A 25030-nucleotide genomic window follows, 5' to 3' on the forward strand; every position below is an offset into this window, starting at 1 on the left:
GTTTGAATTGGACGCGGATCTGTGGGTCCCACCGTGATTTAAGTGTTTTATCCACTCCCTTCACCAATTTTCTCATATCATTTTAAGACATGACCCTAAAAACGAGATAGGTCCACAGATCCAGTGGACCACACCAAAGGAAGCTACACTGATAATGACACCCACCGTTGAAACCTTTCTAAGGGCCAACGTTATGTTTTTTTCCCAAGAAGCTTTTAATGGTGGACGTTAAATCCCCACCTTGTGGTCCATTTAAGCCTTGGACCTGCCTCATTTTTTGGTTTATACCTTAAATTGATCTGAGAAAAGCTTTGAACGGCGTGGATAAAACACAGACATCACGGTGGGTCCCACGGATCCCTACCCTGACGGATTACCGTCCGGGCGAGGGTAGGATTGAATCCGCGTCCGTTTGAATTTCCTGATCAGCCGGGTAACATCAGCTTTGGTCCGTGGTAATACTCACGCTGCACGCCGCCTCATGAATGGTCCGAGTCTCTGACACGTGTGCGTCCCTTCACACGTGAGAGGAACCCATCATCGTTTCAAAAGTTATTAGGGCATGTCTTAGGGCTTCCCGCGGAAAATCACGGGTTCTCTCTCTTTACTTCGCAAAAGCCAAACCGCCTTCTTCTCAGCACCACCTCCAGCACCCCGTTCTTCTCCAAACGCTACCAATCGCGAGTTTCGGTGTCGGAATTTCTACTCGTCTTACAGAGACACTCCCTACTCGTCCAAAATGGGAGACGGAACGGACTTCGAAGCCCTGCGGGAGCTCTTCAAACCTCACATCGACTCTTTCGATTACTTCATAGACGAAGGTCTCGAGAAGATAATCATGAACATCCAACCCGTCAAAATCTACAACCCTTCCGAAGATTGCACCCTTCGAAATATCCTACTGTTGTTTCTACGTAGATCCAAACCGTTCATCTATGGGGTACTGTCTAGCGCTTCGTCACGCCGAACGGATGATCTTTACTCAAACGAACGGTCCAGATGCAACTGGCAGACCCAACAGATAGATGGACGGTCTGGATTCACGCAATGCTCTCTTTCACTATATGGATGCCTCTTCTTCAAATTTTTTTTTTTTCTGGATGTTATTTCTTGACAAACCATCTTACTTTGGTTCGAGAAGCCGGAATTAGGCTTTCCACAATGGGACGGCGGTCGGAAGAAATCAGTGAAAAGAACAAAAATTCTTCCTTTCGAGGTAGGTTCCGAAGATAGGTGGCTTTGCTTTGATTACTCTAATTTTCTTCTTCTTCTCGCAATTTATGAATTTTTTTTCGTTTTCAAAGTTTATGGTTGTGATTTTTTTTTTTTTGGTTGAAAACAGTGTAGGCAAGGTGGACTTACATATCGAGGTAAATTTTTTACCAATGTATGCCTTCAGTGGAATGAGAAGTCGGCAATGGGGCCGGTAATTCGAGAGCGGTTCAGTTTCGGGCATATTCCAATAATGTTAAAGGTTGGTTCTGGTTTCGTATTTCAAACCTTGTTCTAGAATTCTGTGGTTGCCTGGTGGTTGAATTTTAGGATGTATTGTTGTATGATGCTCGATTAAAGGAGAAGTTGTTTTCTGTTTCCGTTTCATGGACTAATGGTACAGGTGGTGTCCACCTTTTGGTATCCCAGGCTATGGATATCGTGGTTCCTTTTATGGGTTGTGTGATGCTCTGATGTCTGCACCTATCTGACGATTGCAGCTATCCAATGAAAATGGATAGTCACAGTGAGGTGGCCCAATTGGGGCATGATCAGATGGGATGGTTGTTCACACATCACTGATTGTTATAAGTGTGAGTGATTCATGCAGAGCCAGAAAATGTGTGTCCAGTGTGGGACCCACTTTGATCACACGTGTCCAATGTGGGACCACTTTGATCACACCTGTGATTGGCAGCCATTGATAGAGGAGCTAAAAATTACTAATCAATGCATTTCTATGGGCTGGTAAAAATAACTGCCCATCCAGTTATTTTGTAGTTTTTTTTTTTAAATGGGATTTATAGAATCTTTAAAAAGTTGTTCATTTTGTGTTTTAGTAGAAATCTATGTGATAATCTTTTATTGAATTTATTATGTACTAAGGAGCCTAAAATATTAAAAATCTAGATTTGAAGCATCTCTTTGGATCTTTATATTTGTATTTAGGCCCATATAAATATCTCTGAGGTCATATATATGGGGAGTTATGAATGACATATAGAAAAAGCGTGAGTTTTGGGAGAAAGTATTCTCTCACTGTGGGAGGAAACCCTGAAGAACCGTGTGGTTTGTCAAAAAATTCCTCGTTCTTCTCTTCTTTTTTTCCTTCTCATTGAATTGACTCTCCGATTAAATTGGTATGAAGGCAGGTTCCATATATGGACTTGTTCAAGAGCTCAATGGTTACTGAGAAAATTTTGAAGGAAATAGTCCGTGTGTGTGTAAGACATACATAAAGACATAAACACATACACACACTGAAGAGATGACTAATATTATTTAAGCTAAAAGAAAAATGCAAATAAGCTAAGGGGACGGGCCCCTATAGCGAGTGAACTTTTTGTCTAAAACTAGTAACCTGTTGAATGTAACATAACGTGAAACTATAAAGAAAAAAAGAAAAAGAAAAAGAAGTAAAAAAGAGGTAAAAAACAAAAGACTTCAAAGGCCTAACTTTGGTTAGAAACCAAAGGAATATGAACTTAGGGCTTCCATCTTTCAATCATTCTTTCCATTCCTTCAAGATAGCAGCTTGGGAAGATCCTTGGAAAACTGGAATGGCCAAAGCCCATTATATGATAGTGTGGGTGATTTTTCTTATGACGGCTCTGGGTAGGAGACATTATTATCGAAGATCTTGCAATTTGTTTGCTTCCATGAGCTCCACAATATATAGTGCATGATGGGAACATCATGCGCACATGCGCACGCATACCACCCCCCCATGCACGTACGTACGCAGAAGGAGGGCCTCACCATCGATCTGGCTCGATGATGACGTCCAGGGAGGGTTTCCTAGCTAGAAGACGAAGTTTTGGTTCAAAAGGGTGGGCCCGATAGTCAAGAAAAGCCCCATCATGGGATCTTATAACTGTGGCCTACTCGTCGGATTGATTTCATTTTTAGGTTTTGCTTATTGTTATTATTTAGAACATTGTGAACGCTTTAGATTTCTTTGTTTGATTTTTATTTTAGTTTACTTCATCGCCAAGTAATAGGTTGCGCACATGGTGCGAGTTTTTGGGGTATAAGGTTTTCCTTATAAATAGGCACCCCTTGTAGTTCTTTTCATTCATTCAAGTTTAATAAAAATTTCTGCTTTATTTTTCTACTCTCTTCGTGAGTTGTGGAAGAATTCAAAAGTGCGTGCTAAGCCCTCCCTTTTCGAAGGGCTAACTACGTGGTGTGAAGCCACATCTATCCCCACCTGTCCCCACCTTATCCCATCCATATATCCCATCTTGTATTATTATTATTGCTTTGAATTTCCCAGCTTTTATAGCTATTCATCCCCCTACAGCCAGTTTTCAGAATCTGAACCTGTAAGAGGGCTGAAACTTCGGCGGAGCACTGCACCTCAACCTTACGTCGGATCGTCATCAAGCTTGAAGGGGTTGGAGGTATCCTCTAACCGATTAAGGCTTAGGTGTCACTTTGAGGAGACGGGCTTCCATCACACGTGCGGCCAGCCCACCCGCGCACGTGCGTCAGCCCCGGGCCACCATCTACACGCAGGAGCTTTCTCCGGGTCAGGTTTTCTCTGGTTTTCATATTTTCATTCCTATTTCCTTAACCCTATAGCCTTAGTTTGCATTAGCCCTAATTTATTTGCCCCCTTTTTTCACCCTAGGGTTCCTTGAATTGAAATTGGAGAATCCCTTGGATTAGGGGCTGATTTTTATGCATGTGTGGTTGATTTATATTTCCCTTTGACATCATTTGGTTTATAATTTTTTATTGGTCCAGTCCTAGCCTGTGTCGGCCTGGACCCGCATAGATTCCCCTTTTAATTGAATGATTTGGATTGTAATGTGGGATGTGGAATTTGTGTAACTGTTTCTGAATTGGTATGATCTAAGCCTGAATTCTTGCATCTCATACTTAAATTTCATGTCCTGCATCAGTGCAAGACTAAATATCCCACATTCTCCCCTTTGAGCTAAAACAGGACGTTGGGCCAACTGCATATCTCCTCTTGAATAGATGTTCTCATTACCCAACAAAGACCGAAGGGATGAGGGAAGTGACTCCAAATAGAATGTGCCAAGGAACAATGAAGAAATAAAAGGTCAACTTATTTCTTCCTCGCATTTGCAAAGAAAGCAGATGCTAGGGAGCATTGTGGGTTTTTTTTTTTTTTTTTTGTTTGGAGATTTCCAAGCATTAAGATTTTAATGGCTATGGCAAGGGAAGTGAATGCTTGAGCACAAAGAGGAATTGATGCTTTCCACTCTTTGAAGACTACCCTATTGGAGGGCATGTGGCATGAAAGAGTGATTTGGACAAAACTTTGCCATTGGGAGCCCAAGGCCAAATCTTCATGTCTTCAGCATTGACATCAATGAATACCTTTCTTAGAATGAACACAAGATATAGTCGGGTGGTGGGAATACTTCGTGAAATATTTCATCTATTGGATGCTTTGACAGCGCCGACACAGCATCAAGGGGTGCCTCCTCATGTGCAAGAAGGTAGTAGTTGCTTGGAATAGGATCTTAGTTGTTCCAATGGTGTTTTGACTTTTGAGCAATCTTTGTCATGGTAGAAGAGATGATCAAGTGGATCTTATCCAACCCTCGTGGATACCTTTGAATACTTCCAAGGTGTAACCCTAGGTTACCAACTATCGCTTAATATTGGGGCCACAAGGTTAACCAGTCTCAATGGTTTAGCACAAAAAATTCTTTTCTTCATTTTTCTTCCATATTCCCTACATAAATTGCAAGGGGAAGCATCCTCCATCAAATTTAACTCTGAGGCTTGAAGGCCCATCATTCCAATTGCCCATAATCTTCGCAATCAAACCTGAGAGAACCCATATATAATTTGAAAAGGTGAAGTAGCTAGCCCAAATATATCATGCCTCATTGCACTAAATGGATATATATTAACCACTGATTCAACTCTTTTCTACATGTAAGACAAATTGGAAGGCTCAATTATGTTTTTGAAGGTTTTCTATTGTGAGTCTTATTGGCAATGACAACCCTAATGAAAGCTTCCACATTAGGAGGAGAGCTAGTTCCCCACACCTTTGCGCAAGGTGGTTTGACCGGGGGAAGGAGAATGACCTATACAACCTATTGAGAAATGCAAGCGCCATGACGATGTCAGAGTGCCATAGATTCCTAGAAAATTGAATGGACCAAACAATCCTGTCATCCGCTAGCTCATGCAGTAAAGTGATTAGGCAGGGGAACATCTTGGGAAGAGAATTTCCTTATAACAAAGATCTTGACAACCCATTCGAGTAGATCTAATGCATGCCCTTTGCCATGTCCCCAAAATTTGAAATGGTTTTCCGAATGTAGACCCATTTGAGCTTCTTGTGCCTTGATGAATCTCCACAACTTTGCCAAAAGAACCCAATTTATTTGCTTAATTCTTGAATAAATTTTTTGGCAACCATTCATAGAAAAATAGAGAAAGAAGAAGAAGAAGAAAACTTTACTCTAGCTTATTTCACCATTTTGGTTGGGATATTGAAAATGGAATGTTGGGAGATTTGATGGGTTTGACTTGACAAGAGTGATGTGGCCCTTGCATGAGCGATACGATCTTTTCTATGTTGTTCACTTCTACTGAAATCTTTCAATCATTGGTTCTCATGTGGGTGATGATTTAAGATTCGCTTCAAGCGGAAGACCAAGCTACTAGGAAGCTTGATTCCTCCACACCCAAAGATTTGGTCTTTGTAGAAGTGGAAGGAAATAAAAAAGAGAGAAAAAATGGATGCAAAAAGAAGAGTGGATAGAGGAAAAACTAGGGCCATATGCTCCTACTGTCTTCCTTTTTTATATTAAGTAAAGAAAGTAAAAATTCCAAAATACCCCTCACTTTCAATATTGTATGTATATTGAGTGCACCTAATAGACTAAATAAAGGGACACAAACAAAATTGAAGACTATGTGGGCCGTAACACCCCTGACTACATTAATCCAGGTGGACCATATAGTTGTATGTCCCCACATCGACCCTCATAAACATTCCCCCTCAAGCTGGAGTATGGATGCCATTGATGCCTAACTTGGAATAAATATGTGTAGACTGACTATGCCGAGGGCTTTAGTGAACACACAACAAGTTGATCCTGAAACCGAAAATATGGGGTATAAATTTCACACATTACAAGCCTTCTCATGTATGAAATGACAATTGACTTCATTATGCTTGGTTCTCTCATGATAAACTAATTTGTTTACAATAGGGGAGGTTTTATGATTATTATAGTATAACTGCATTGGTGGTCTCACTGCAAAACTTTTCCTGTAAAAGTTTCTTAATTCACACGAGCTCACATGTGGTATGAGTCATCGCGACATCACACTATATTTTGCTTCAATGATTGATCGGGCTACAACCCTCTGCTTTTTCGTCTTCCTTGTGGCAAATCCCCTCCCACAAATGTGCAATATCTTATAGTAGACCGACCATTAGTTGGGGAGTGAGCCCAATTTGCATCATAATATCCTGTATCTGATTATTCATTTTATATAAAATTTCCTAGCACGACGTTCCTTTAAGGTATCACAAAATCTGAACAACCGCATTCATGCGAGCTGCCCTAGGAAAACTCATAGACCGACCTATCACGCTCATAGCATATGATGTATTTGGCCTAGTTATTGTTAGGTAGATAAGTTTTTTAACCAAGCTTCAACTGCTTCTCATTGATCACCAACTAGTTTGTGATTTATTCATTGGTGTATCAACTGGCTTGGTACCAAGAAGTCTTGCTTATATGAACAAATCCAAAAATATACTTCATTTGAGGTAGATTACCGCCTTCCTTTGATTTGGTAACTTCTAAACCCAAGGAAGTCCTAAAGATGACCCAAATCTTTCTTTAGAAAGTGACGTTGAAGATATTTTTTAAGATTTTCAATTCTTTTACCATCACTCCCTATGATCACAATGCCATCTTTATATACAACTAATACAATAAGACCAGAGGCACTTGTTCGTATGAAGACAAAATGATCAACATGACTTTGAACAAAACCGTTGGCTAATACAACCTCATTGAATTTATCAAATCATGCATGTGGTGACGGTTTTAACTCCTAGATTGCCTGCCTTAGTTTACAAATCTTATTTGACTCTACGTGAGCATTGAACTCCGGTGGTTGTCCATATAGACCTCTTCTGTGAGATCACTATGAAGAAAGGCATTTTTAACTTCGAGTTAAATGAGGGGTCACCCTTGATCAATATTAACAAAAAAAAAATAAAAATGATTGGAATGGTATTCAGCGTGGCAGTTGGATTGAAGGTTTCAATATAGTTAATGCCGAGGGTCTGAGTGATGGGGACATTAAAGGATCTATTCGGGTGTACCAGAGATGGAGGCGAGCACCCACATCAATGCATCTCTCTTTGTGGATGGGAGACGAGTTCCATATGGGGCTCGCCGAGCCATTTTGAAAACCCCATGTGCATTGGGAAGACCCCACTTAGGGATGATGCATGTTGGTTACTTAGGAGACATTTTTAGTCATAAGATTTTATTTCGTGTCGATTCGACTGTTGGATTTTGTTGATCATGCCATCGGGTTACCAAATCTTTGAGATCTGGGTCCCTTGGACCATGATCTTGTTTCACTTACGCTTTTTTTTTTTTTTTTTAGGATTTATTTGACGGTTAAGATTGATGGTAAGTGTTTTATTTTGCTTATTTTGGATGATGGGCCATGTCACTTAAGTGAGTAACATATTTGTAAAATTTTTTGAAGTTTTAATATAAAAGCCGGGGGGGGGGGGGGGGGTATTCCAACCCTATTGGGAGCTTGAGAAAAGAAAAGAGAAGGGTCCTTGTGTTGAACTGGTATTTTCCTCTTTATTTTTAGGGTTTGTGAGAAACCATCCGTTCCAATTGAATTGTGGAAGGGTAAAAGCTTGCTTGGTGGTGGATACCTCCAAGGTGCTTTCTTCCCCTTTCTCTTCTCCAACATGTACTCAACTTCTCCTTTTTCTTCTTTTCCTTCCCGTAAAACTCTTCTAAAACCCTCAAACCCAACCCAATCCACCTCCTTTCTCTTTCCCTACCCATCCACATGTGGACCCGCATGCACATGCGTCCGTACGAGCTACCACATGTGGGCCCCTTTTGGTACTTTTCCCTCCTTGATTCCCCTCCTAATCCTTAGATCTCTTAATCCCCATATCCCTCCTTCGCAAAAAAATCCCAAATCTCAATCCCAAAATCCCAAAACCCTAACGGAAACCTGATTTTTATGTAAATCCCATTCCTGAACCTGATTTTATTGGTGTCATTGTCTTTTCACATGGTTGTTGCACTACCCACGCTAAATTAGCAGTCCCTACTTCCAAGTGGGTCACTCTCGTAATAATTTATATTTTTGTGCACCGCATTTGTGATAGCCTAGGCCCTATGTGTTACAAATTTGAATTTTTTGAATCTATCACATGGATATGTTTGGTTTTACATGTTGAATGCTGAAATTAATGCGCAATTAATATCACATCTTGCATCTTAGGTTAGTTTCAATTGCCCTACGTCAAATTTGGTATTAGAGCTTAGGTTTAGCGTATGGTATGTGTTCAACAAAATTCATATGCCAATAATAGAGCATATAGATCGCATATAGCTTGCTGAATTTTCTGATTTGGCTTGCTGAATTTTCTGCCCTGGTGTTTTAAAAAGTCCTATATTGCTGGAAATTTCAAATTTAGTGACTTTAAGACACCTACTTGCTGAATTTTAAGTTTTGGCCTTATTAGAATCATTCTAGGACCGTCCATCGAGTTTAAGGTACATAGGATCATCATACATAAAGTACAGGTGCATCATATAGTATCACATTAAGCGTCATCAAATATGAATTTTACATCGCATTCATTATATAGTACACATATCTAGGTTTTCTTTCATTAAGGTCATTTAGTTTATACAAACGTGAACAGGTCGTGGTTTTGATCTATTCCCAACCATGAAGATGAATCATATTGCCGAGGCTCTCAAAAAGATTAACTGTCTGATGGCCATTGAGACGCACAATAGGACCACTGCCGCACAATTGATTGCCAGCAACCAGCGTATCATGCGGCTAGAGGGTACCAGGGAAGACCCACCAGTCTCAGGCAGACGAGCCAGCGGATGAGGACTTAGTTGAACAGGGTCGTCCCAGTGGATCCCATTAGGGGTCGTAATAGGAACTTTGGTCAAGGAGTAGATCATGTAGGATTGCGCGCCTACACGCCCCGTAGAGAGTTGCGGGATTGTTACGACCCTGAGGAACGGGTAATAAAGAGCGTCAAAGTCGATGCTCCCAATTTTGATGGTTGCTTGAACCCGAAGCATTTCCTTGACGGCTTAGCTGACATGGACTACTTCGAGTGGCATGAAATGTCAGATCGCCATGGAGCGAGTTCGAAGGGAAGTGAGCACATGTAGTGTTTTCGTTGCAATGGTTATGGTCACCTCGCAAAGGAATGCCCGAACAAAGAAAGAGGTGAAGCTGTTATGATAGATGAGGTAGATGAGGATGCCGAGGGCAATTGTGATGTAGAGAAACATGAGCCTGATATTGGTGCTAGTGATGAGGAGTTTGATGAGCAGGAGACCCATACTCTCACAGTAGTCAGATGCGCCTTTGCCCAAACTAAAGAAAATGATGATTGGCATAGGAACACGATCTTTTACACTTATACCAAGTGTGGAGAAAAGAATCGTAAAGTGATCGTGGACAATGGCAACTATGCCAACGTGGTCTCTACCAGCATCGTGAGTCATCTGGGCTTGAAAGCCGAGTCTCACCCTTAGCCCTACAGTGTGTCGTGGGTTGATGAATCCTCCATTCCGGTCTCACAACGATGTTATATCCCCATCCAATTTGGGTTGTATAAGGATTCGCTGTGGTGCAATGTAGTTCCCATAAATGTCGGCCACATCATCTTGGGTAGGCCCTGGTTATTTGACTTGGACATTACAATATTCAATCGCTCGAATATTTGTACATTCATGTTTGAGTGTAATAAAATTGGATTGTGTCCTCTTCCACCCAAGAGCCTATCGAAAAAGAAGGAGACCACCAAGAGGTGTGAATTGTGATCCTAGAACTTCGAGGAAGTCCAAGCCTAAGTCTCCTCACATCATTAATGCAAAAGAATTTGAAAGAGAGACTAGGGAGGATTTATAGGTGTATGCCCTAGTGACCAGAGAGGCTGTCCCCTAGGTTGGTGTAGAGTTGCCTAGTAAGGTGATTTTGGTTATGAAAGAGTTCATTGGTGTCTTTCCTGACAACCTTCCGGATGAACTTTCACCTATGAGGGACATCCATCATGTTATTGATCTTGTCCCTAGGTCGACTCTCCCAAACCTTCCTCATTATAGAATGAACCCCACGAAGCATGCGGAACCCAAGAAGCAAGTAATGAGCTTCTTAATAAAGGGTTCATTCAGGAGGGCATGAGTCCATGTGCCGTGCCTGCCCTTATGACACCCAAGAAGGATGGCACATGGCATATGTGTGAATAGCACAATCATCAACAAGATTACTGTTAAGTATCAGTTTCCTATACCGCGTCTTGACGATATGTTGGACATGATGACCAATGCCAAAATTTTCTCCAAAATAGACCTCAAGAGTGGGTATCACCAGATTTGTATTCGCCCAGGTGATGAATGGAAAACTGCCTTCAAGTCGAAGGATGAGCTATACGAGTGGCTAGTCATGCCTTTTGGGCTGACCAATGTCCCAAGTACATTTATGCAGGCGATGACGTAAGTGTTGAGACCCTTCATGGGGAAGTTTCTAGTCGTGCATTTTGATGACATCCTTATTTATAGCATGGCTAATGAACAATAACACCATCTGAGGCAAGTATGTGGGATCCTTGGGGCAGAGAAGTTGTATGCCAACTTTAAGAAGTGTTCATTTTTGTCTAGTAGTGTCATTTTCTTAGATTTTATCGTGTGATTTGAGGGCATGTTTGTAGATCCCGAGAAAGTCAAGGACATAGCCAAAGTTGTCCTGAGCCGCGTAATATTCATGAGGCGCGTAGCTTTTAAGACTTAGCTACCTTTTATAAGTGGTTCATTAGAGGGTTTAGTTCCATCATGGCTCCCATCATCAACTGCATAAAAAAGGCGAGTTTCAATGGACTAAAGCAGCCTCTAGGGCGTTCAAGGAGTTTAAGGTCAAGATGACTGGAGCTCTTGTCATGCGACTTCCAGATTTTTTCAAGGCTTTTGAGGTCGCTTATGATGCGTCTGGTGCAAGTATAGGCGGAGTGCTTAGTTAGGAAGGACACCTTGTCGCTTTCTTTAATGAGAAGTTAAATGAAGTGAAACAAAAGTATTCTACCTATGACAAGGAATTCTATGTATGCAGTAGTGCAGTCTTTGCGCCATTGGTGCCATTATTTATTACCATAGGAGTTCGTCTTATTATTTGACTATGAGACTTTGTGCTATGTCAACTCGCAAAAGAAGTTGAACTCGAGGTATGCCAAGTGGGTCCAATTTCTTTAGGAGTACACTTTTAGGTTGAAGCACAAGGCCGAGGTTGAGAATAAACCTGCCGATGCGTTGAGTCGTAGAGTTGCGTTGCTCCAATCCATGTATGTCGAAGTCGCTGGGTTTGAACGATTAAAGAAAGATCATTCTAGTTGCCCATATTTTGGGGAGATGTACGCATCGTTGTTAGATGGTTAGTTCGGGGGTAGTAGTGGGCTTGTCCTGGTTGGCGAGTTTTTGTTTAGAGGTGGTAGATTGTGTATACCTCGTATGTCCCTCCGTGACTTTCTTGTTTGGGAGCTTCATGCTGGAGGGATGGTTAGTCATTTTGGGCGTGACAAGACTATTGCCCTTGTAGAGAAGCATTTTTATTGGTCAACTCCCAAGCGAGACGTGGCTAAAATTATGGGGCAATGTAGGACTTGTCAGCTAGCAAAGCAGAGGAAGCAGGATATCGGTTTATATACACCTTTGCCAGTCCCCCGCTCTCCATGAGTTGATATTAGCATGAATTTCGTACTTGGGCTCCCCAAGACGATTAAAAAGGATAGTTCTATTTTTGTAGTTATGGATTGCTTTTCGAAAATGGGTCACTTCTTTCCATGTTTTAAAACATTTGAAGCCAATAACGTGGCTAAGATATTCTTTGCAGAGGTAGTTCATCAGATTGAGATGTGCGGTTTATGAGTTATTTTTGAAAAAATCTATGGCACATGATGGGAACTAAGTTCCAGTTCTCTTTGGCATACCATCCTCAGACTGATGGTCAGATGGAAGTTGTCAATTGAAGCGTAGGGAATCTGCTACGATGTTTGGTGGGAGACCATATTAGGACCTGGGATGCGATTTTGCTCCTAGCCGAGTTTGTATACAAAAAGTCCATCAATAGGTCCATAGGAATGAGTTCATTTGAGATATTATTTGGGTACAAGCTTAGAACGCCTATAAATTTCATCATACCCATGTCCGTCTCACATAGGCCATCTGAGTCTGCAGAAGCATTTGCACGACATATTCATAACTTGCATAGCGAGAACAAGAGGTGCATTAATTCTAGTAATCAACATTATAAAATCTCTGCAGATTCACATTGTAGGTTTAAGGAGTTTCAGTTGGGTGACTGTGCCATGGTCCGCATTAGGCTCGAACGATTCCCATAGGGAACTGTGAGGAAATTGCATGCTCGCAATGTAGGTCCGTATAAAATTTTGACAAGAATGGGCCTTAACGCGTATGTGGTGGATCTTTCATCTAACATGGGCATTATCGCAACATTCAACGTGGAGGACCTTGTGATGGACCCACACCTCCATCTTCTAGTCATCTAGTAGACCTTTCTCTTATCCTAGATGATGGTGTCCCTAACCTTGTCCCCAACCCATGGCCTTTACTAGACCCTATTTCCCATCCATTGCCTTCTCTTCCATCACTACCTGGTCGGAAAGAAGAGATCGAGGATGTTCTGGACCACCAAGCGATCTATACCCGCCATGGAAAATATCAGAAATACTTCGTGAAGTGGAAGACTAGGCCGAAGTCGGACAACACTTGGATTACAGAGGCAGAGTTCTAACGCTCCTCTCGCTAGTGGTGAATTCTTCTTAGTCGGGGAGAGTTGATGGGGACATCAGATGACCTACTTGGGTGTACCAGAGACGGAGACAACCACCCACATCAGCGCAATTCTCTGTGGATGGGCGACGAGTTCCAGATGGGGCCCGTTGGGCCATTTCGAAGACCCCACATGCATTGGACGTGCATTAGGAAGACCTCACTTAGGGATGATGCATGTGGGCTGCTTAAGAAACAATTTTAGTCATATGATTTTTATTTCATGTCGATCTGACCGTTGGATCTTGTCGATTAGGCTATCAGGCTACCAAATCTTCTAGATTTAGGCCCCTTGGACCCTGATTTTGTTTCATTTATGTTTTTTTTTTTTGGTTATTTTTAGGATTTATTTGACGGTTAAGATTGATGGTAAGTGTTTTAGTTTGCTTATTTTGATGGGCTATGTCACTTAAGCGAGTGACATATTTGTATTTTTTTTGTTTTTTGAAGTTTTGATATAAAAGCAAAGGGTGGGTGGACGTCTAACCCTAATGGGAGCTTGAGAAAAGAAAGAAAATGGTCCTCGTGTTGAAATGGTATTTTCCTATTTGTTTTTAGGGTTTGTGAGAAACCCTCCCTTCCGATTGAATTGTGGAGGGGTAGAGGCTTGCTTGGTGGTTGATTCCTCCAAGGTGCTTTCATCCTCTGTATCTTCTCCAACAACGTACTCAACTTGCTCTTTTTTTCTTCTTTTCTTTCCCTTACAACTCTTCTAAACCCTTCAAAACCCAACCCAATCCACCTCCTCTCTTTTTCCCATACCCATCCACGTGTGGACCCACATGCACGCATATGCGTCCATATGGGCTGCCCCGTGTGGGCCCCTTTTGGTACTTTTCCCTCCTTGATACCCCTCCCAAACCTTACCAAACCCCTAGATCCCTAATTCCCCAAAAAATCCCAAACCTCAATCCCTAAATCCCAAAACCCTAATGAAAATATGTTTTTTTTTTTTTTTAATTTAATCCCTTTCCTAGACTTGAGGCACTATTGTCTTTTCACGTGATTGTTGCACTACCCACACTAGATCGGAAGTCCCTACTTCTATGTGGGCCACTCTCATTATATTTTATATTTTTGTGTACAGCGTATGTGATAGCCTAGGCCCTTTGTATTACAAATCTGAATTTTCTGAATTTATTATGTGGATATGTTTGGTTTTAAATGTTGAATGCTGAAATTTATGCGTAATTGATCTCACATCTTGCATCCTAGGTTTGTTTCAATCGTCCTACATCATCGAGTGTATCCCTTATTGACTAAGCGAGCTTTCAGTCATTCAAATGTGCCATCGGGCTAAAATTCAGTTGTATAGGCCCATCAACAATCAATAGTACATTTATTGGCGGGAAGATTAGTTAGATCCCAAGTATCATTCTGATGAGTGTTGCAATTTCTTCTTCCATAGCCGGCTTCAACTCCTTATTGACAAGGCTTCCTGGTATGACTTAGGAATAGGCGGAAGACAAGCATTAAAAGAAACAAATTTGGAGATAAGGTAGTTGGTACACACTTACCTTTCCTCAGAGCAATATGGATATCAAATGAATCAAGAGATGCAAGTGATTGGATCAACATATTTGGAAGAAGATATGGTGGATGACACATCATGGTTGGTGGCACTATCTTCCCATTTTCATCATGAATAGACTTTGAGTGTAGGCATAGTAGTAGGAATGGATGAACTAGTGGAAGGAGGTAATTGGATAACGTTTTCCTTAACATGAATAGGCATAGGTTTGGGCGAATGGTCTTCACTGTAGGTTTGCTCCCTATAGGTGAGGGTTCGATTCCCCTCCTTGGCTTTACCCGATACACGTGGTTGTGGGTGATTGCGTGTATCCGCAGGGATTAGTCTTACTTAAAAAATGAGATGGGGACACCCTGTGTCTTCAAAAAAAATAAAATAAACATTAATGGTGATGCTTCTAAATCGAGAAATCTATCATCATTTGAGAATAATGTAGTGCACACAAAGAAAGCAATGCGACACAAATAAATTGTTTTCTAAGATGGGGATTGTAACCTCTTTGCATTCTAGAATACTTAACATGGATACATTTAACTGCTCTAGTGTCTAATTTATCATGGTCTAACTCCGTTTGATGAACAAAATATACAAAACAAAAACCTTGGGAGGCAACAACAACAATGGAACACCTGAAAACAAAACTGCATGTTACGATCAACCCGTTAAGATAGTAGAGGGCATTCTATTGATCAAATTACAAGTTGCAAGACCGCATGATTGTAAAACTTTTTGGGACATTCATATGAATCAACAAGGCACGTGTCATCTTCGGCAAATGACGGTTTTTCCGATCTGCGACACGTTTTGCTGTGGAGTGTGGGCACATGATGGTTGATGCAAAATACCATATTCAGATAAATACAAGCTAAAAGAATTGGATATGTCAATCGAGGGACCACACTCTCAAAACAAGGATCCCATTTAATCATGCACTATACTTAGGTTGTATATTTTAGGAATGGAATTATTCTCCTTCATTATCCCATTCAATCATGTACTAAGGTTGTCTATTTTAAGAATATAATTATTCTCCTTCATTATCCCTTAAATCAGGGATTGTAATCACCCAAATTATGGGTCAACATATACCATACATAGCATTCTGTAATCTCTTTAAGAGGATGGAGTCTCACAATGAGGTCCACCCCGAATTGAAACAACTTGATTGCAAGATCTCAACATTTCAGATTTCTATAGAAATATCATGGTATCAGAGCCACAATGCTCACTTTGAAGTTCGCGCGATTTTCTTTGCGATTGGAGACTTCTCGTCTTTGATTTATAGACTTCCTTGTCTCGCCATTTCCATCAATTTTTTATTTGCTGCAATACATGAAAGTTGCAACATCTTCTCTCAGTTCGTATAGAACGAGTTTGCGATCTTCCAAGCACCGTCAGAAATTACTCTTAGTTCATGACAACCTGAATATTCAGAACATTCAGAAGATTTTTGGTATTTTCTGCTCATCAGATATTTTGATCCATTCTTGGCTGTGAATCATAGAAATGGAGAAGTCTGAGGTATTTTTGGTTCGATTTACTGGCAAAAATTATACCCCTTGGGCTTTCCAATTCCAAGTATACCTTGAAGGCAAGGAATTGTGGGGGCATGTCTTCGGATCTGATATGCTGCATACAGAGGATGATAAAAAGATATCCTCCTGGCATACTTAGGATGCGAAAATTAAATCCTGGATTCTTGGACCAGTAGATCATCAATTCATTTTGCATTTCAAACCCTACAAAACCACAAAGGAAATGTGGGAATTTAAAATAAAAGGTATATCATCAAGGAAATTCTATACTTCAATTCCAATTAGAATTTGACATTGCTCAATATCATCAAAGGAACTTTGACTATTCAAGAATATTATTCAGGTTTTCTTACTTTATGAGTTGAATATGATGCGATTAAATATGCTAATGTATTTGACGTCGTTCTGGCTGAAATCCAAGGACTTTAATCTATTAGTCACCGGGACCAATTTTTGATGAAATTACGTTATGAATATGAGACTATTCAGTCTAATCTAATGAGTATGGTTCCATCCCCATCCTTGGATGAATGCATGAATGAACTTCTTTGTGAAGAACAACAACAATTAACGAAAGTACATTTGGAACATAAAACTAAAGAAAGTAACATTGATGTTGCTTATGCTGCTCAAGGAAAACCTTCTTCTCGTGATACGAGTATCGTGTAATGTTACAGTTGTAAACAAATTGGTCATTATGCCTCCCAGTGTCAACATAATTTTTGTACTTACTGTAAAGGAACTGGTCATATCATTACTGAATGCTATAAACATTCTCAGAATCAGACTACTCCAAATCGGTTTCCTCATGCCTATACTGCAAGCATCTGTTATACAGCTTGCGATTTCATTTGCTTCGACTACCGCCTCCACCTCATCTAGTACATAGCCAGTCTCATCTGCATCTCTGACCCCCGAAATGGTCCAAGAAATGATTCTAAATGCCTTTTTTGCACTTGGTGTCTTAGGTAAAACTAGAAAACATCCTATTTGGTATCTTGATTCTGGAGCATCAAATCTCCTGACATTCACATCTGAAAATCTTTCCTATGTCAAAAAATACACTGGCAATCTCCAAGTTCAGACTGTAGATGGAGGTAGTCTTCCAATTACTGCAGTTGGTGATGTTCATGGCTCAGTACCATTGACAAATGTTCATCTCTCTCCTTGCTTGACCACCAATTTATTTTTTGTTGGCCAACTTGTTGACAATAACTGCAATATCTTATTTTCACCTTTGGATTGTGTGATACATGATCAGATGTTGGGGAAAGTGATCGCGAAGGGCCCTAAATGTGGACGTCTCTTTCCTCTTTGCCTTTTTGCACTTCTTCAGCATAAACCAATAAATGATTTGTTTTGTTTTTCTGTTCAGAATAAATGCCAATTGTGGCACAATAGGCGTGGACATCCAAATATCAAAACTTTATCGATGTTGTTCAATTATGGATTGACGAATAAATCTGTTGGTGTGAAAAATTATGTGTCTTTTGATTGCAATACTTGTAAGTTTGGGAAAAGTAAGAACCTTTCATTTCCTACATCCACTACATTAAGTTTAAAATGTTTTGATTAAATACATAGTGATGTATGGGGAATTGTTCCAGTTATCTCTCATACCCATTACAAGTATTCTGTGACCTTTATTGATGATTTTAGTCGTTTTACTTGGGTTTACTTCTTGCATTCGAAGTCCAAAGTGTTTCATGCATTTAAGATGTTTTTAGCTTATGTCGAAAATAAGTTTTCTGCCTGCATTAAAATTCTACGTCATTTTTGCAACAAAGGGGGATAATCTCTCAATGAACATGTCCGTATACCCCCCAACAAAACGATGTTGCGGAAAGACAAAATAAATTTCTTGATGTAACTTGGTCTCTTTTGCTTACATCTTTTGTTCCTCCCCGTTTTTGGTCTGAGACACTCACAACTGCAATTTATCTTATAAATCGGTTACCCTCCTCTATTAACATTCAAACCTCGCATTTTCGCTTGTACAACACACCCCCATCGTATGATCATCTTTGTACTTTTGGTTGTGTCCGTATTGTTCATTTACCTTCTTTTGGACGCACCAAACTCACTGATCAGTCTTCCAAATGTGCATTCCTTCGATATGCACCCCACTAGAAATGATTCATTTGCTATGATCCTCAAATTCGTCGTATCCAGATTTCTGGAAATGTTTTTTTTTTTTTCAAAGAATCAATATTTTTTTCAACTGCATCTTGAGCCTCCAAATTCTATATCTATTGTCTCCTTGTCTGGTTTTTCCAACGAAACAACATTTACTCGGTTTAACCCTAATTTTGTGTATCAAAGGCGGAAGAAAGACACAATTACATGACAGGTCCCTCAAGATCTCGTCTGCATTTAACGCAAGTCAACCTCCCTCTTTGTGTCACTCTTGCGACTGTCTAAGCCTCCCAACCGATATGGTTTTACCCATACTACCTTGATGGCTACACTGTCTTCTAATTCTATTCCCCACGCCTCTTAGGTTGTGTAACATGAACGTTGGTGACAAGCCATGCAGGATGAATTGCAGGCTCTTAAAAGAATCGCACCTGGGATATTGTACAAGGTCCCACCATCTATCAAACTGATTGGATGCAAGTGGGTTTATTCTATTAAACTCAAACCTGATGGATCTTTAGACTGCCATAAAGCTCGTCTTGTGACTTTAGGAATTCGACAGGAATACGAGATTGCCTATGAAGAAACATTTGCACTAGTGGCAAAAATGAATACCGTTCGTATTATTGTCACCATTGCCACATCACAGTCCTGGCCGCTATACCAGCTGGATGTAAAAAATGCTTTTCTTCATGGTAACCTTAAGGGGGAGGTCTATATGTGCCTACCCCAAGGAGTACACTCTACTTCTCGACGTAGTGTGTCGATTGCGGCGTTCCCTTATGGTCTCAAACAAGCTCCACGTGCTTGGTTTGAGAAACTCAGAAGCTTTCATAGTGACATTGGTTTTACTCAGAGTACTTATGATGCATATTTGTTTCTTCATCAAACTTCTATTAGGCTTACTGCTCTTCTTGTCTATGTTGACGATATTCTCATCACTAGAACTGATTCCAACATGATAAAGCGTCTTCAAGCTTCCCTCCATGCATCATTTCATATGAAGGATTTGGGTCCACTCACTCACTTCCTTAGATTGGAGGTTCATCAATCTTCTTGAGGATTGTTTCTCAATCAACACAAAATATGCTGAGGATCTCCTTGAACTAGCCAATCTTTAGCATTCTACTCCAGTTGACAAACCTCTTGAATTAAATATCATGTTGAGCAAAGATGATGGTGATCTTCTCCCTGAGCCTACCTTATATCGACGACTTGTTGGAAGTTCAATTTATATAACTATCACAAGACCTGATATAACTTATGTTGTCAACTTGTTGAGTCAATTTATGAGTGCTCCTCGGCATCTTCACTTAGTAGCGGTCAAACGCCTCATTCGATACCTTCTTGGCACAACCAAAAGGGGTTTATACTTTCCCATAGCTAATGATCTTACCATACATTCATACTTTGATGCTGATTGGGTTGGTTGCCTTGACATGCGCCGATCAACTACTGGTTGGTGCATCTACCTTGGTAAGGCATTAATTTCCTGAAAATGTAAGAAGCAGGATCGGGTATGAAAATCTTCTACAAAAGTAGAGTATCAAGCTATGTCCTTTGCTTGTTTTGAAATCCTTTGGCTTCGTGAACTTCTGGCTGATCTAGGCTTTGTTCAACCTCATCCTATGCCTCTACATGTTGATAATACCAGTGTTGTTAAAATTGCAGAGAATCCAGTGTTTCATGAGTGTACAAAACCCATCGAAGTTGATCGTCACTTCATTCGTGATGAATATGAGCGCCGGGTCATCAACCTCCCTCATGTCTCCACCAACATTCAAATCGTTGATATCTTCACGAAAGGACTGCCTCCATCACACCATCAGTGTCTTGTATCCAATTTGATGATGTTCGATTCTTCGGCATCAATTTGAGAGAGAGAGAGAGAGAGAGAGAGAGAGAGAGAGAGAGAGAGAGAGAGAGAGAGAGGGTGTCAATCGAGGGACCACACTCTCAAAACGTGGATCCCATTCAATCATGTACGGTACTTAGGTTGTCTATTTTAGGAATGGAATTATTCTCCTTCGTTATCCCATTCAATCATGTACTATACTTAAGTTGTTTATTTTAAGAATAGAATTATTCTTCTTCATCATCCCTTAAATCAGGGATTGTAATCACCCAAAATTATGGGTCAACATATACCATGTATAGCATTATGTGATCTATTTAAGATGATGGAATCTCACAATGAGGACCACCCCGAATTGAATCAAAACTTGATTTCAAGATGTCAACAATTCAGATTTCTATAGAAATATTAGGATATACACTCCTTAGCATTATCTGAATGAAAACACACACACACACACACACACACACACACACTTTGAAGTTAAATTTATTCTATAGTTCCACATGAAAGATCTTAAAAATAGAGAACAATTCATATTTATCTTACATTAAATAAAGCCAAGTCATTTTTGAAAAATTGGTGGTGAAATAACAAAGCGCTTATACCTTGACACACTAGAGACTAAAATAGGTCCCCAAACATCTGAGTGAACTAAAGCATATGGAACTAGACTATGGTTTTCCATACGTGCTGGAAAAGTGACTTGATCATGCTTAACTTACACGGTTCGCATTTCAAAGCTGACATAGCGATAATGAAGGACTAATACTATTGAGAAACTTCAAGGACGGGTGACCAAGATGACAATGCCACTAGTAAGGACAAATGTTGTTCTATGTTACTGCTCCAATTACTTCATAGTCAAGATGGTAAATTCCACAATGCTCGTGTTCTCTACCAATCTTTTTCTGTCTTTAGATCCTAAAAAATGTGGTGTGAAGGATAAAAAGTCACAGAGCAATTAAGTGAGTTTATTAACAATATGAGGCTAAGAGGAAATTTAGGTACATAGAGAATAAATGACAATGAAAGAAATGAACTTGGATGAATAGTGCATGTTTCACACACTTTGGACTGTTACCATCTGCCATAGTGATTAATGAACTTGACAACATTGTATCAATATAGGAAGGGCACGGGACTCACCTATCATATGCCCAGAGGCCCTAGAGTCAGTGATCCATGGAGAAGATGATTTTGATCCTAAACAAGTCATACTTGAGTTCAAGAATGTGAATGTAGAAGTGGGAGTAGCAATAGAGATATGCTGATTCTTCAATAACTAGGAATACTCATCTTTAGTAGGTGTAACTATGTCAACAGATGTACATGGCTACTTAATTGTAGGAGCTGGACCGACCAATGTTGTCGAATCGCGTATGTGATCATGTGCGATTGCATCTGCTTATGCGCATATGTGATCGCACAATCGCATATGTGACTGCATATATATATAATTTTGAAAAATAAAAAAAATATGGAAAAATTCAAAAAAAAATTGTACAAAGAAAAGAAATTAAGGGTAACTTTCCTAAGTTAATAGATAACTAATTTTACATATTTAAAACATATTTGAGAGAAATAAAATAAATTAAACAATGAATTAAACATCGAGTGTTTGAATTTTGATCTTCCAACTTACAAGAGAAGGAATGTAGGAGAGAAATTACGACCGCTTGGAAGTAGGAAATGTGTGTGTGTGTGTGTGTGAGAGAGAGAGAGAGAGAGAGAGAGAGAGAGAGAGAGAGAGAGAGAGAGAGAGATTAAAACCACTTGGAATTAAGAAATGTAAGAAAAGAAGAGAGTAAGAGAGGTTTGGAGTGAGAATATTGCAAATGGGGGAGGTTTGAAAGGCTTTTTATAGACAAGAAGTTTTTTTACAAATAAAAAACATAATGTGCCAACCGTTGGCCAATATGCGATCACATATGTTGTATGCGATCGCATACATCACATATGCGATCGCATGTGCCATATCACATATGCGATCTACATATGGATATGTGCATATGCGGTCGCACATGACAACAATGGGACCAACATAATGAGACCCATTGCTCTTTTCAAAATAAGATGCCTGATTTGCCCAAGTTGGATTCCCATGCATGTCTCAATATTTCTCACTAGTGTGATTTGTAAGCCCACAGTGAGTACATTTTCTCGGTCTATGACCTCTACCACGACTACCTCCTGTATCACTACGATAACCTTGATCACATTTTCACCTCCTAGAGTAACTTGGCCACCACGATTATCACCGTAGCCTCGTCTAGTAAATGATAAGAGAGAATAATTATCATTAATTCAACCCGCTAAGCCAAGAGATACACATTGAAGGCAAGCATAAACTTCATTTAGAGATGGGATAACTTTGTCACGAAAGATCTATGCACGCACTAGCTCATATTCCGATTTAGGTCAGATAGGAATTTAGTCACACAGAAATCCTTATGTTGCTAACGTTGTTCCTCTAGATCATTAGTCATTGGCTGATACACATTTTGTTCCTTCCACATTCCTTTGAATTTCGAATAATATTCACCAAGTGACTTATCCCCTTGGTATGCAAAATTTTTGTCAAACAACTGATATGCATGAGAGATGTTTTTATCGGATGAATACATCTCTTGTAATGCATCTCACACCTCCTTTTTGGTATCTAGCAATATTGCATTACCGCTAATAAATGTTTTCATATTGTTCCACAACCATGTCACGATCTGATCATTTTTTTGGATCTACCAGTCGTATGTGTTATCACTTTCATTTGGTTTCTTTTATGGTCAAATATTTTAATTTTCTTTTGGTCATAGAAAACACTTGGATCAATTTAAACCATTGGAGATAATTTGCCACATTTGGTTTTATAGAGGTTATTTGAACTAGAAAATCAGATGGATTTAAGAACGTAGATCTTTGATCATCCTCCATTTCCATTAGAAGAAGAAATTAAAGAGAATAATATAAATGCTCACACGAATGAGGGTTGACTCTTCTAGATATAAGAACTCTCCAATTGCACGCTCCACATGATGTATACACCACACTTGATGAAACAATCAGCCCAAAAGTTCTAACTGAACACGAGAAGAGCGATGATCATGAATACAACATTAACCCTCTCACATGTATAGACAATTGCAAAGGCCTGCCACCAAAAAAGGAGAAATGAAGAGAACCTTCAACACAAAGGAGATATGAAGAGCAAAGAGGAAAAGAAAAAAGAAGAATTTATGAGATAGAAGAGAAAGTGGTGTAAATCAGAATGAAATCTGCCTTGATACCATGTAGAAGTGAAAGGAAATAGAAAACAGAAAGAAAAAGAGATGGGAAAAAAGAGAGAGGGCTGCACGCCCCTGCTATCTTTCTTTCTATATTAAGTTAAAAAGTAAAAATCCCAAAAATATCCCTCACAATATGACGTGTGTATATTAAGTGCACGTGATAGACTAAATAAAGGGATACTTGGGCAAAACTCAAGAATAGGTGGGCCATTGATGCAGGGACATGTGATGGTCTAACCCTAGATGCATGTATTATCAGGATGACAAGGTTCAAGTAAATAAATTAATCAACCAACTGCTTTAAAATCAAAGGGGTTAGGCAAATCTCAACATAGAGATGAGATCATTCCGTCAGGATCATGCCCCTAAGCATAAAATCACATAAACAGTAAAAAAGGAGGACTTATGGATATGAGGATATCCCAAATCTAGCATAAGTCAGTCCACAGTCAAGCTTGGATCTGATTTTATTGACTAGCCATCCCTCTTTTCCGTTTTAATCAAAGGGAATGTCTAGAAGAATGAAAGGGATGAAGAAGGGAGAGTTCAGGATGAAGAAACTACGGGTCCTTTGTCATCATAGGAAAAGAATGCGGATTTCTTACCTCTTCCTGCACCTCGAAGATCTAGGAAGAAAGAAACCTGAAATCGGGGTAGAATCCTCAACACCTAAGGGCCAATCCTGAAACCCTAATCTCTTGATAAAAGAGGAAGAAAAAATACGAATTTTTATTTATTCAATAATAATAAAATAGGGTTCTCACAACGTATACATAAGCTATGAAAAAATAAAAGTGCACCAAAGCCCCTGAAAATAAGAAAAATAACAAAAAGATGAAAAATAAAAAAAGTGCACTAAAGCCCTTGAAAACAAGGAAAATAACAAAAAAACGCCTAAAACTAAAACACTCATGCGATAGGGTGTGAAATCCGCCCCATGGGCGGTTATGCCGCTCCTGCACTCGTAGCGTGCCAACAAATGGGTTCGATAGACCAGCAGTCCATCCACATCAACTCCCCCGCTCCGGTTCTCTGTCGGCGACACCTCCTCCTCTAGTACACTCTAAAGGGTGCACCACTGATATCCGCATCAATCATACCGCTGTATGACCCCTTATTAGATTCATCCAAGTGGGTTGTACAATCGTACAATCCACATTACAATCATTAATTGTCTCCATTACATTTTGAACGACTCTAGTCCCACCCCAAGATGACACTTCTGCTAAAGTTAACCTGAAGAGCGGTGATTGTTTCAAACATATCCTGATGGCTTTAATAACTCTAACTTGCTCATTGAAGGCATATCAAAAGATATCATTATTAGCATATTGTATGGGGTATATTGGGATACCTAGAGTACATCAGTGTAGCTTTTGAGA

The 25030-nt window shown here is 39.9% G+C and overlaps 1 protein-coding gene across 2 annotated transcripts in view; it reads left to right on the top strand.

Annotated features, from left to right (window-relative positions):
- The first annotated feature begins 561 nt into the window (after nucleotides 1–561).
- The window catches only part of LOC131242845 (DNA-directed RNA polymerase I subunit 2), a 70091-nt gene continuing 45622 nt past the window's right edge, over nucleotides 562–25030 (top strand). Inside the window, exons 1-3 of one of the 2 annotated variants that reach the window (XM_058241759.1) lie at nucleotides 562–893; nucleotides 1128–1216; nucleotides 1343–1474. In XM_058241759.1, coding sequence (XP_058097742.1) covers nucleotides 740–893; nucleotides 1128–1216; nucleotides 1343–1474 — 375 coding nt within the window. In that variant the 5' untranslated portion in view covers nucleotides 562–739. Of the gene's footprint in view, nucleotides 894–1127; nucleotides 1217–1342; nucleotides 1475–25030 lie in introns of those variants that run through there. The other variant, XM_058241760.1, reaches the window with a different exon arrangement.

Source organism: Magnolia sinica, chromosome 4 (genome assembly GCF_029962835.1).
Source record: "Magnolia sinica isolate HGM2019 chromosome 4, MsV1, whole genome shotgun sequence".
Lineage (NCBI taxonomy): Eukaryota > Viridiplantae > Streptophyta > Magnoliopsida > Magnoliales > Magnoliaceae > Magnolia > Magnolia sinica.